The sequence below is a fragment of the Nuphar pumila genome, chromosome 15 (assembly GCF_984573655.1).
Source record: "Nuphar pumila chromosome 15, dmNupPumi1.hap1.1, whole genome shotgun sequence".
In the NCBI taxonomy this organism is placed as follows: Eukaryota; Viridiplantae; Streptophyta; class Magnoliopsida; order Nymphaeales; family Nymphaeaceae; genus Nuphar; species Nuphar pumila.
In genome coordinates this window covers 32,075,490-32,088,838 of record NC_143263.1, presented here as the reverse complement: position 1 = coordinate 32,088,838, position 13,349 = coordinate 32,075,490, and the positions used below count along the sequence as shown (strand labels likewise).

Here is a 13,349-nt window from a genome sequence, read left to right as displayed (position 1 = left end):
AATGGCCTACGAGACCATGAACATAATTGCATTTTTCTAGATGATTTGTCTGTGATTCTTTGGCTCTTTGCTGTGCATTTATCTTACAATGCTGATTCAGATTCTAAGGAAAGGATATCCAGTTTTTTTTTTTACTAAGTGTTAGCGTTAATCACATGGTCAAATTACTCATCATCAGTCCCTCATTCATATCACCTACATATTGCTTTCAGTCATTACCTACCATACTGAGCGTCAGCCTTCCACTACTGCTACGCATGTACTATGTTGCTGCAATACTACTTGCAGAATGTAGATGCATGCCCTGTGCACGCCCAACAACATTCCCATTCAAATTTTAGCAATCTTTATATACATACACACCATCCCCTGTTAGGAATGTTCATAATAGCTCACGGCTACAGTGCAGTTCATATTTCAGCATCTCCACCTCCACTGCTGCACATTCTTTTGAACACTTCATTGTCATTTTCTGTATAATAGCTACCTGCTAAATACTTGTGCATCTCATTCAACTATGTTCAACAGCTTTCAAACACTATATCCTCTGTGCACAACACTTTACCCCACTGTTATACTTCTCAACACCCTAAGAAAGTGTTCACCTGCATTCTGCATATTCCAAATTATATTTTGAGTTGTATTGGTAAACATTATTTACATATTGTGAACCTCATTTGCAAATCCCTGTGCTTGGTATTTACTTTAAACTCACTCCTTCAGGATTCCCATTTAAGGGGTTAAGAACTGTTATTGCACCTTTCGCTTGTAATATTTTTAATGCTTTTATGACAGCTTCTGGTAAGTGAAAAGAGCAAAAACTTGATTGGATTTCAGTTCCTGATGTAGTGTCCAGCGGCAGAGCTGGGGTTATTGTATATGATGTCAAAGTATTGATGTTGCTATCATCACTCCATTTTGCCTACCCCCATGCCCTGTCATATATTCTGCAGTGGTTAAGACCATTAGCCTGCCCCTTTATGCCGCCACCATCATTTTGCATCGCAGGTTTGTATTAGATCACCCATCGCAGCATCTACCTTGCTGCCACCACTATCTGTAACTGCACCCACCTTCAGCCCACACTTACTGCATTCACTGCAGATTTTCACAACAGCATACCATCGCTGCTACACATCTTCCCTATCACTTTAGCAAATTAATACCTATTCATCATTACATAACACATTTCATCATTTCATCCACTATTTATCACCCAGTCATTGCGGGTATGTCAGTTGCATCATGACCATCTGTCATGTCCATCTCATTATATTCCAGTCGATCTATTCACTATCATCTTCATTCATCCATATTTACATTCTATGGCATTACGTAGCAGCACAGATCCTTCATATTGCAAATCAGCATCATTCTCATTCCCCTGCATTAAATGTATATCAGATATGATGTGTATATATATATATATATACAGATATATATATATGAATATATATGCATATACATACATATATATACTTGTATATACTCATGTGTGTATAGGCATGCATATATATACATATATATGTATATATATAGGTATGTAAGTCATTCTCCATCCTTTTCCTTGATATATGAACATGTTTTTTAGATACCCATGTGATATATGCAATTTCTTTTCATTTTTTATATATATATATTAATCAAGTGTTTTGCAGGGAATATGAAGAAAGCATCATCCCTTGAGATTTGTATTTTTAAATGTAAAACTTGTAATAATTTAGATCTTAATGAGAATCTACGTTTCCTGCTTTAGGTAGAATGGATGGGCATTGTAAATATCATTGAATTACTTGTTTTTCATACATTTTGCCTTTATTTCTCAAATTCTTACCAATGGTGAAACACGAATGACACGTGCACCATTTCGTAAGAGGTAATTGATACTAAGTTGATGATCCACATCAATGGCCATAGTCAGGGTGTGGACAAAACTTAGCATTTTTTATCTTTTACAAAATAACACTGGATCCACACTGGATCCATTTTCAAAATTCATCATATTTTCCTTAAATATTTTCTTCTTTTATCAGAATTTAACTTAAAATTAACTCAAAATATATACCAATGGCCATAGTCAGGGTATGTTGAGGGTTCATTTTATTTTAAATTCTATAAAAGCACCAAAATGTATTTTATTCTTCACTTGAATTTAAATGTAGTTATTACATAATACATTCAATGACCATAGTCAGGGATGTATTATGTCTTCAACCTCATTTTTAATTCATTTAAAGAATGGGATAGCTTTTCAAAATCCAAATTCAAAATCTTTAAATTCATTTCATCATCTAGGATAGAATTGCACCATATTTTCAAAATTTCCTTTTTCAAAATTCCAAGTGATTCTTCTTCTTCATCAAATCCAATTCTATCTTATTTCAAGATTCAAAAATTCAATTTCAAAGTCCAATTTGACTTTGAAATTCCAAAATCATTTTATATTCAAACTTCAAATTTCCAACTCAATTCAAAATTCAATTTCAAAGTTCAATTTGACTTTAAAGTTTCTGATTTATCTTCAAATTCAAAAATCAAGTTTATCTTCTTATCTTCAAAATCAAAATCGCAAGTTTGAGATTGATTTTGAATCTTGACTCTTCTTAAATTTTAAAATTCAATCTGGGCTTTCAAAACCTAGATCCAGCTTCAAAAGTCCCACTTGGACTTTCAAGACCCAAATCCAAAGTTAGACCAACTTGGATCCAGTCTTCTAAATACAATTCTACTTTTTGGATCTCAGACTTCAGATCCAAATTCATACTAGGATCCAGAACCCAACTCATCTTGGATCTCAGGTTTCAGATCCAAAATCCATTTAGGATCCAAAACCAATTCTACTTTGGATCTCAGATTGCATATCCAAATTCCATTTAGGATCCAGAATCCCATTTTACTTTGGATCTCAGACTTCAGATCCAACTCCATTTTAGGGTCCAGAATCCAATTCTATCTTGGATCTTAGACTCCAGATCCAAATTTCATCTTGGATTCCAAATCTTGAATCCAATTCCATTCAAAATTTTAGATCCAAATCTCATCTTGGATTTCAAATCTTGAATCCAATTCCATTCAAAATTCCAAATCCAAATTCCACTTTTCCAATCCTTAAAATCAATTCCATTTCATTCCAGCTTTCAAATCAAGCTCCCATTTCCCATCCTAAATTCAAACTTCAACTTTGAATTCTATTCAGAATCCAGATCTTGGATTCAGATTTCATCTTGAAATTCCAACTCTATTCTATTTCTCAAAACCATTTTCCCCATTTTCCTCCTAAAAATTTCACAGATAGAATCCAATTCCATTCCAAATATTCATCCAAGTTCAAATTTCTAATTCAAAGTCCATTTATGACTTTGAAATTTTCTTTCTTCTCTTTTCTCTCAGTTTCAAGATCATTTTCCAAATCCAGATTCATATTTCCAAGCTCTTGATTATTCTAAATACTTAGAACTTTAATCTTAAGTTCTAAGTTAAAAATCATTTCTTCACTTTATCAGATTCATCTCAGAAACACTTGAGAATTCTTTAAAATATTTTCAAAAAGAGCATACATCTTTGCATTTGCACAAGCATGATTCTTTATGCATTTAAACTTAGGATAAGTTCTAAGATAATTTCTTAGCAAAACAAAAGGCATGAATTCGACCCTTGGTTCGATTACCCCTGGTAAAGGCGCCAGGAACGGTCGAACCTCGTACCGACGAGCGGATCCCGTCTCCCAGTTTTCCCGCAAAATATTTCAAAAACGGAGGCGAGTTATTTCAAATATTTTCTAAATTAAGGTCAAGTGAGACCCGCAAAAGAATTCCTCTTCTCTTCTCTTCTCTTCTCTTCTCTTCTCTTCTCTTCTCTTCTCTTCTTTCTTTTCTCTCTTTCTTTTCTCTCTTTTATTTTTCTCCCTTCAAAAAGGAAGAAATAGAGGTTGGAAAAGGAAAAGAGAGGGAAGAGAGAGAATATTACAAGAGGAAAAATTTTGTGATGATCACAGTAGTGTACCGTCTATGAAACCGACTTTATTCTTTACACTTAACGCCATTGTCATGGCCCTGCTCCACGTAGGGTAATTGTCACCATCCAGTAATTGAGTAATCAGGATTGAGCCTGGACTATCTGAATGATGCAGATAATATGAACTTACTGCTCTGATACCATGGGATGAATGATACGGTAGCACAAAAAGAAGTGACGATCTGGTTGTGAGCTTCTGTCCACAGACGTTCAAACAAAATATGAACGTAAAAGAAAGGCCGAAGATGCACAACAAGGACTAGATCTTAATGCTTTGATACCATATGACGATTTGCACTCAGCCTGCAATACCTATGTAACGATTTGCACTTACACTTGAGTAACGATTTGTAGAAATCGTTGTAAAGAAGAACGATTGAAACTCTCAATTGGGAAAATGAGATATTTTATATCTCTTTACATTTTGCATATAGAGTCCCTTTTATACAATTGGATGACTACCTAGTAAAGTAATAAAATTATAATGGAAAATACAAATAAGCTTATCTTGAGGAAATGAGAAAATATAAGTGATCCATCATTTGTGATCCTCTGGAGATCATCCGTCAAATGAGGAAACAAACATCATTCGTGATCCTCCGGAGATCATCTGTCAAATGAGGAAACAAATAAACGTGGAAACAAATCTTAACAACATGAAAACCAATCTTAACACTTAGGCAACAAAGGCAGCCGGCTGTGGGGCACGATCATTCGGCAAAGGGATTCTCTCAGTAGATTCCTCCTCCACGAACCCTCCATCGTAGTAGGTGCTGACGACGCTCTCCTTCATCCTCACCCTAATAAACCAGAGATCCTGACCATGACTTTCATGGTGTTGCCAACGAGTCTGGGCTCCAACCTTGCTACACGAGCACAACAATCACCGAAGCTATGATACTACTATTGGGGCTTTGTGACCGAATTGTGTACATTGAGGGAGGAGCACCAGTTCGATAGAGAAGAAGGGAATGGGAGATAGAAAAAAAAATCCGGCTTGCTTTAGGAGGAATGTCATCGATACAAATATCAATCTCTCCTGAAGAATGCAGGTGTTAGGTTAAAGTAGCCTCTCCTGGATAGCCAGTTCGCAGCCCAGTCTGATAGTTATTCTAACTGTTTTGGGAATTCAATGAGTTGTAGGCTGACCACTCTTTGGGTGGCTCACATATCAAGGACCCACTGGGTCATTAGATTCTCTTATGGTATCTAACTCTAGATCCAATACATGAATCCAACAAACATATTTGATATCCCTATGGTCGGATCCAATAACACCAAAGTTGACTTATTCTTTCCTAAGGAGAAGATTTCAACAAGGTGAAAGATGAACCCTTATTTTGATGAAGCCATATTCACAAAATAGCCTACCACTACCAAATCCCTGAGCAATTGCTTCGCCAAACAATCCAAAAAAGTAGTCTGACTTTCAAATTTGGATTTTGTAAGATATGAATTGTATGGTCTGCGTGGAAGTCCCCATCTGATCAAGACCTAACTTTTGATTTGATGGCCTTTAATTCTTATCTATTTATTTATTTTAATAATGAGGAACTTGCCTGGGAATGAGGTTCACTTAATGTTTATCTATTTATTTATTTTTATCTATTTATTAACGGTCATAACAGAATTTCTCTAGAACCGCATACGCTTGAACAAAAGACCTACAGCCTTTTCAGTAGAATTTATCTTGGGAATTTTATCTATAGGTCCCTCACCTGTGGCTTATTTATGTTTAGCTGCCTCAGGTTTCAAATATTTGAAGAAAACGCTTCACTTTCTCATAAACTGGCTGTAGGCCGCCTGCCGCCTCTGTATTACTTTTACCTTCTAAAACTATTTACTTTCCTTTAAATGCATCTACAAAAATGAGAAGCTAAAAATATCATTCAATAATTGGAAAAAGGGAAATTTTCATTTAGAGGCCAATCTTTTGCCCCTAATCTCAAAAACGGGCCTTATGTTTATGAATTTGCTGATATAAGTTTTTGTTTTTCTGAAAACTGCCAAACAAAGGCCTATGTAAATCATTATCTATTAACTAAGTCAATAGATACGTTAAATTACAATAATATGCTTCATAATCAAGTGTTCAAAGTATTTACCTTTTTCTTATTTATAAGGATGAATGAGTATTTTTCAATTTCAAAGAACAACACACAGGAAACATAAAGAAATCACATTGTTCAAGATGATTGATGTTACCTAAGGTCCATATTTGACAGTTTTAAAAAAAACTATGACCCATATTAAGAATTTCAGATAAAATGTTGGGATCAAGGGTAAAAGGTTGGCACCTATATGAATTTATGCTTAAGAAAAGAAAAAGAAAAGTTAAAACTATCATTTTCAAGCCAAAAGCAGATTTAGGTGGATAAAAGTAACTCAGCTGGTAATCTGAGCAATTTCTTAAAAAGTTAAGAGACATTTGTTTTAAATATTTGAAAACTGAAATGTGTGAATGTATATTTGTCATATACCTTGGGCACCTATACGTAGGTTACCCATTTTAGGTCGTGTTCCCCACTACATGCAAGAAAATGATTGATGCAAGGGAGTCAGATCCACTTGTATATAGTGGAAGGGTTTTGAAGATTAAAAAAATAAAAAGTAAAAAGCATCCAGATATTGTGCCCATGTTTCAATATTATTGTAGAAAGAGAAATAATATGATATGTCAAATAATTGTGGCGTTATAAAACTCAAATCTAGGGAAGCAATCGAACGACCGAGCTGTGATAGATCCTGACATTTTTTTTTTAGTCGAATTCAATCCAAAATCATGACATGTTAATTGCTAAAGCATCTTTTCTTTCTGATTTCCGTGCAAGTGGCAGCACCACCCGATAGGGCTGGTAAACAAGCTGAAGGAGCCGAGCTTGAAGTGTTCAAGCTTGCCTCGTTGTGGCAAGCCAAGCCGAATTCGAGCTCGAGCTGGCTTGGCTTGGCTTGTTTGCAGAAAAAAACACATTCTTTTAAAGCTAGAAGAAATAGGTTTACAAAAAAAATACATGTAAGATATATTTAAAATATTATTGTCTAACGAGCTTGTACGAGTCAAGCCAAGCAGAATACCTATTGCTTATATTCAGCTTGCCAAGTCTATTTTATGAGTTCAAACAAGCTCTTTACAAGTTGAACATGAGCAGAGCCATGAGTGGCTGGGCTTGTTTCCCAGCCCTACCACCATAATGGAGGCTTGCTGATAGGTTTTTTGTGGGTTCTCACTCTATGATGCAGGAGCCGAGTAGCTAAAATTCGGGTTCATAAGAGATTCATTTGGATCTAATTTAGTTTAGAGTGATCTAAATTTGTTTATTTGAATTTGGATATTTTTATCATATAATATATTCATCTAAGATTTAATTAGGATTAGAGGTCCTCGTATTCTCTATAAATACTTATTATAGGGATTGTTAGGAGGAGGTTTGATTGATTGAGATTCTAATTATTTCTTTAGTTTTATAATTATTTTATTATTGAATTTCTATTATTCTTGTCTTTCTGTATAGAAGTAGGGTAACGTAAATTTTTTGTCCTCGAGATCAAGGGTGCATCAGTTGGTATTAGATCTTAGGTTTGCTTGCCTTGTTCGCGAAGATTGAGGGAGATCCTAACAAAGCAAATGAACGGTTCCCCTCATTTCGCTTGATTAGACGATTTGATGGAATAATCCTACCAGATTCGATATTCATCAAGTATTCAACTTAGAGAGTAAGCATTGATCAAAACATGAGCTATCGCTCTTCGTTGCTTTTCTCGAATTGGCGACATTTAGGGGTGCAGATTGAACAATTTTTCAGCTAGCATGAACCCAAAATTTCAGTCCTAACCCCACCCAAAATGGATCTTATTAGATCCAAACATAGCCTCAGTTTCAATATAAATAGAGTCAAAACCAAACTCAACAATATTATGGGTCTAGATCAGGTTCAAACCAATCTTATCATTCTCAAACTTTGATCCAGAAGTGGTCCCAATAAAATATGGGTCCAATTGCATGTTATTATTTAGATTCTATCACGATAAAATTACGCCTTATCTATGCCCAATTACCATCCTATGCAACCCAATCGGATCCTACCTACATCCAACAACCTCAGTCTAAATGAACCCTACCCAAACTTATCTTCCTATCAATCCAAGATACAACTTCACCCAAGATCTACAATTAATCTAAACTCATTCGCTTATTCAAAATAACCCACAAGCCGCAAGATCTAATCTCACATCGTTAGAGCAAGTTATCAAATGTGTATTGGATATTGAAGCAAAGTTAATACAAGAAGAGAGACCCCTACATGTCTTTAAAACTACTCATACCCAAATAGGAGAGACCCATATAAAATCCAATTCCAACAAGCCTAACATAAAACCTCGCTCAGAACCCACTCAAAGCTTAAATCAAATTAAAGAAGATTTGGATCTAAAATCACGTGATGAGTCCAAATTCATTTTGTCGGATCTTCTTAAACCCATCTTGAACCCTCATATCCCCATATCCAAAAAAACTATCATGAAAGTAGACCTAAGTCCATTTGATCCAATCTCAAAAGAATCATCACATGCATTACCTCATATCCAGATTCAAACTTCATTCGTACCTACCTCACTTAATCCAAACATGCCCCAGAACCTGAGATTGTTTGGAGTGCATCAACAACAGCAGCATGTAGAGCTCATAAAAGAGAAAAAACTCATAGTTTCACGAGAGACAAAAAGGCTGATGAAGCAAGATGAAAAAAGAACAAGAAGCATCTGTGCAATAAGCCACAGAGTGACTTAATGTGCTAGCACCACTAAAACATACTCCAATGTAAGAAAAAAAGGGGAAAATATAGGAAAAAATGAGAAGAAAAATCAAACATCCACTTGCAAGCTGTCACCGGGTATGAGTGCAGGTAGGACATGACAATTTAAAAAAATGCAGGTACTGGAACACGGCTATATATATATATATATATATTCAAAATAAACTGAATATAATCTAAATATATATGCCATATCTAAAATATATATTATATACTGAAAAAATAAAGTTATAAAGTGTAAATATAATTATAAATTATAAATTGAATACAAACTTGTATTACAGAAAGTAAAATGGTGTATCTGGGTGTCGAAGCCTGTCGACACAGGGATAAGCATGTCTACACGGAGATAAGCGTGTCTACATGGGTACAGAGGGCAAAACAGGGAGTGTCCTGGTACCATAACTTGCAAACAATGGAAGCAAGTAACGGAAGGTGGCAGGACATTTTTGAGGACGACTCCCTGGGCATTAGAAAAAACAGAGAATGAATCGAAGAATTTAAAAATCTAAAAACGACAAGGAATATAAAGAACCAAGTCAGTAATGAACGTCATATATCATTATGCCGCTGATAACAATTTTTTCTGTCTAAATTTTAAAATATGCACCATTAAATTTAACTTGTCATCTATATGCAATGAATAAACAACCACAGTACAGAAAAAGATTGGAAAATAAAATGCCCAAAGTTAACATGTACCCCTCCAAAGCTTTCATAAATATTAATCACCAGAACGGGTGTCCAAAAATAAATAAAGATGATTAGATGAAATGACAAACTGAGCATGTGTGTCCAAAGACAAACTATGGTGATCAATTACCACTATAATTTTACCAGAATCACAAATTTCTAGCCCACCAAGATTCTCTATAGCTGCATTTTGGACACGCATACATCTTACCTTATTAGGTAATTAATCAAACGAGCCTCTGGGTTGCCAAGATGCATATGCCTCTAGGCCGCCAGGTTAGTTCCTTTCTTGACAATGACAAACACAGCAAATTATCCATCACAATTCATAGCATACATCCATAACCCAGATATGGATTATAGTGTTCTGAAATTAAGACATGTCCCTGGGATACCCTGTTCTCAGACCACATAGTGAAAACAATAAGAGTTGGAATTTCAGATGTATTAATGAAAGCATCTATCTGCAAGTCCAACGTGAGCAGGCATAACCAAGATCATGCACATACAACTCTCTAGCTGCGAAGGAAAAATGGAGATATGACACTAATTTGGGGGTAAAAACTACATTTAGCTTAACTAAACTGTGCACGCAACAGATTGAAAATATATGTAGCATTGCATGTTGAAAACTTGCATCTAGTGATTATCTCCAAAAAAAAAAGGAAGAAGACAAAAACACCCCATCATATGCAGGCTATGGGATGTGATAATTGTATCCTGAAACATTTATAATATGCAGGTAGCCATAACAAAGGTATTCTAGATTTACAGACATATTTAGCACACATAATATTTAAGAAAGAAAGAAAAGAACCATGACTGATGGAAAGACCCAAGGCATTTTCTTACTTTAGCATATGTTGCTGAAGTTGTACCTTCTATAGCATTCACTTTGCTTCTTTTGCCACAATTAGTTCATCTGGGCAATCACTAACAACACTACCAGGTTCAAGTGGCATTTCATCATAAGCTGTAAATTGGTACTTCTGCCCTATAGCTCTTAGCAGCTGGTAGACTTCAAACATAGAAGGCCTTTCCTTAGGGGCGGAGAGAACACAAGCACATGCCACTCGTAAAAATTGTAGTAGCTCATCATCAAAACCACGTCCAATCAGGGACTTATCTATGGCTTCTTGAACAAGAGAGTCACCTGAAAGTAGAGTAATCCAGTCAACCAGGCTTCCCTTGAAAGTTTCTGGGGCATTTGCCACATGAGTGGGTTCTTCACCAGTTATTACTTCCAACAGAACTACCCCAAAACTGTACACATCTCCCTTTGGAGTAGCAACCAGTGTGCGTGCATATTCTGGAGCCACATAACCCAGATCACCAAATTCACCATTAACATAAGTGCTAAGATGGGTGTCCACAGGATTCATAAGACGGGCCAGCCCAAAATCAGAAATTTTTGGCTCATAGTCACCATCCAACAGGATACAGTTGGAACTAATATTCCGATGAATTATGCGTGGATTGCAATTGTGATGAAGCCAAGCAAAACCTCTTGCTGCCCCAATACTTATCCTCAGTCTTAAAGGCCATGACGTAAGTTCAGAATCAGCTTTAAGTTCATGCAGTTGTTTGTACAATGTCCCGTTGGGCATGTGCCTGTAGACCAAAAGCCGTTCCTTTTTTGCGATGCAGAAACCAAGGAGAGGAACCAAATTCTGATGCCTTACTTTTCCAAGTGTTTCCATTTCAGACTTGAATTCCTTCTCGGTATGTTGAGAATCCTGAAGTCGTTTAACTGCAAGAAATGAACCATCTGGAAGGGTTGCCTTGTACACAGTTCCTGTTCTACCTGAGCTTATGATATTATGTTTGCTAAAATTGTTAGTAAACTTCATTAGGTCTCTCAGCTTCATTTTTGGAATAGATTTCTCAAAAAGGGAAACCTGCATATCCAAAACGATAATCTATTGTTAAAATATAAAAATTTAAAAAAACAAAGTGAAGATCAAATCAAAAAGAAAATGAACTATAAAATAATTTTCTTTTCTTTTTGATATTTCAAACAGGCTAAATTTGAACCACGCGAATTTATACATGCGAACATGGTGACAAATTGAAAACAAAAATCCATGCATTTAAAGATGAATAAATAAGAAAAGAAACAAAAACAACAAAAGTGTTACTAATAAAACTATAAGAGAAATCTTCTTGCCTTTACTCCTATTTCTCCCTTCATACTCTTGGCCCATTTGTTGCCCTCAATATCTTCATCCTTCTTCTTGGGCTTCCTGCGGAAGCATAGCAGCAAAACGACGATCACGAGTACAGCGATCAAGAGGACTGCACCACCAGCACTTGCAGCGATAACAATAACATGTCCACTCTTTTTCTGAGATTGGCAACCTACTAAAGGATACCCACAAAGCCCAATATTATTTGCGAAGTTTTCAGCAGCCTGTGGTTTCCGAAATGGAGGAATTTGGCCTGTTAACTTATTATTTGCAACAGTAAAAGGCGAGAGGCGATCGAGGTTACCAATTTCACCGGGAATTTGGCCAGTAAACTGGTTACCGTCCAATCTCAATGTATTGAGATATGTACAGTTTCCAAGGTCAACAGGGATTTTACCAGAAAACTTGTTGTAAGAGAGATCTAATGAAGTCACATATTTGACTCTGCGAGAAATATCAGCCGGCAAGGGCCCGGATAGCTCGTTGCTCGAAAGATCCAACCCGGTCATGCTGGTGCAATTCTGTAGACCATCTGGGAACTGCCCTTGAAGGCCCATGGAGGGGAGTTTTATATTGAGGACTCTGTTCTCATTTGGGTGCCAACACTCCACGCCAATGAAGTTACAGATGAAACCTTCTGAAGTGTTCTGAAAATTCCAGGACGCCAAAGACTTCAAGGGATCAACCAAAGACGCGTGTAGGGTTGTCAGGCACTGTATATCAGTTTCAGTAGAGCGGCAGGGATCTATGCTCACCGAGAACACAGCGAGAATATACAGAAAACCAAAGATTCTCCAGTTTGCACTCATCATCATGATCAACCAAACAAATCCCACTTCTTCCTCTTCTTCTCCACTACATCCAACTTCTCTGCAACTATTTATGCTAACAAAAATCTCAAAATGAAAGTACCAAAAACCCAAGAATTTAAAGAGTATCCGACATCACCACCAAAATCTCAAGAATACCCAAATCATATTCCTCTCACATTCAATCTCTGGAAGCAAAGGAAAGCTCTAAACACCCCAGAAACACACAGAAGACCGAAAATTCTACAGTCTATGTCTATCACCATGACCAATTAAGGAAAACCCACCTCTTCTTCCGCAGAATCCACCCTCCCCATATGAAGAAAACCCAATTTCCCGCATCCCCGTCGCAAAAATTCAAGATCAAATTTACAGCAATCCCACGAGGGTGTAAAGGATATGATCCATCTACCTCAAACCAGAAATATACTTCCTTTTGTATGTGGAAGGACTCAGGAGAAGATGCTAGCAGCAGCAAGGATCAGCAGGAGCAAGAAGAGCCATCGGATTTGTTGGAGGAGGAGGGAAGAAGGCTGCCATGTTCTTCCTTCCCATGGAGGAAGAGGAAGGCAGCAGAAGAGGGCAAAACGCCAATTCAGAGAACTAAAATGCCCTAATCATGGTAGCATTGTTTGTTGTACTCTATAAATAAATCAATAAATACACCATAAATAATTGCTGGTCCCATCAAGTTGACTTGACTAGCGAGAATACAGTATACTGACACCTCTCTTACCCTCCGTCAGTGTGAACCCTACCAACTGATACATCCTTTCGTCTTTTTGTCCGTCCTTTATTTTTTTTTATACGAAGAGAAACCTCGCTGAAGAAAGGAA

The 13,349-nt window shown here is 36.5% G+C and overlaps 1 protein-coding gene across 1 annotated transcript; it reads right to left on the bottom strand.

Moving 5' to 3' along the window:
• Positions 1 to 10,228: 10,228 nt before the first annotated feature.
• LOC149815030 (probably inactive leucine-rich repeat receptor-like protein kinase At5g48380) lies at positions 10,229 to 13,128 on the bottom strand. Its single transcript, XM_089989328.1, has 2 exons — positions 11,686 to 13,128; positions 10,229 to 11,416 (listed from the first exon to the last, which is right to left on the bottom strand). The coding sequence occupies exons 1-2, from the start codon at positions 12,517 to 12,519 to the stop codon at positions 10,409 to 10,411; spliced, it is 1,842 nt and encodes a 613-aa protein (XP_089845454.1). The 5' UTR covers positions 12,520 to 13,128; the 3' UTR covers positions 10,229 to 10,408.
• Positions 13,129 to 13,349: the final 221 nt, after the last annotated feature.

What these genes read in the sequence shown, in the direction of transcription:
- LOC149815030 (XM_089989328.1), bottom strand. Translation starts at nt 12,519, where the DNA reads ATGATGATGAGTGCAAACTGGAGAATCTTTGGTTTTCTGTATATTCTC. An exon ending in AGGGAGAAATAGGAGTAAAG is followed by an intron (nt 11,417 to 11,685) that starts GCAAGAAGATTT and finishes TTGGATATGCAG; the next exon opens with GTTTCCCTTTTTGAGAAATC.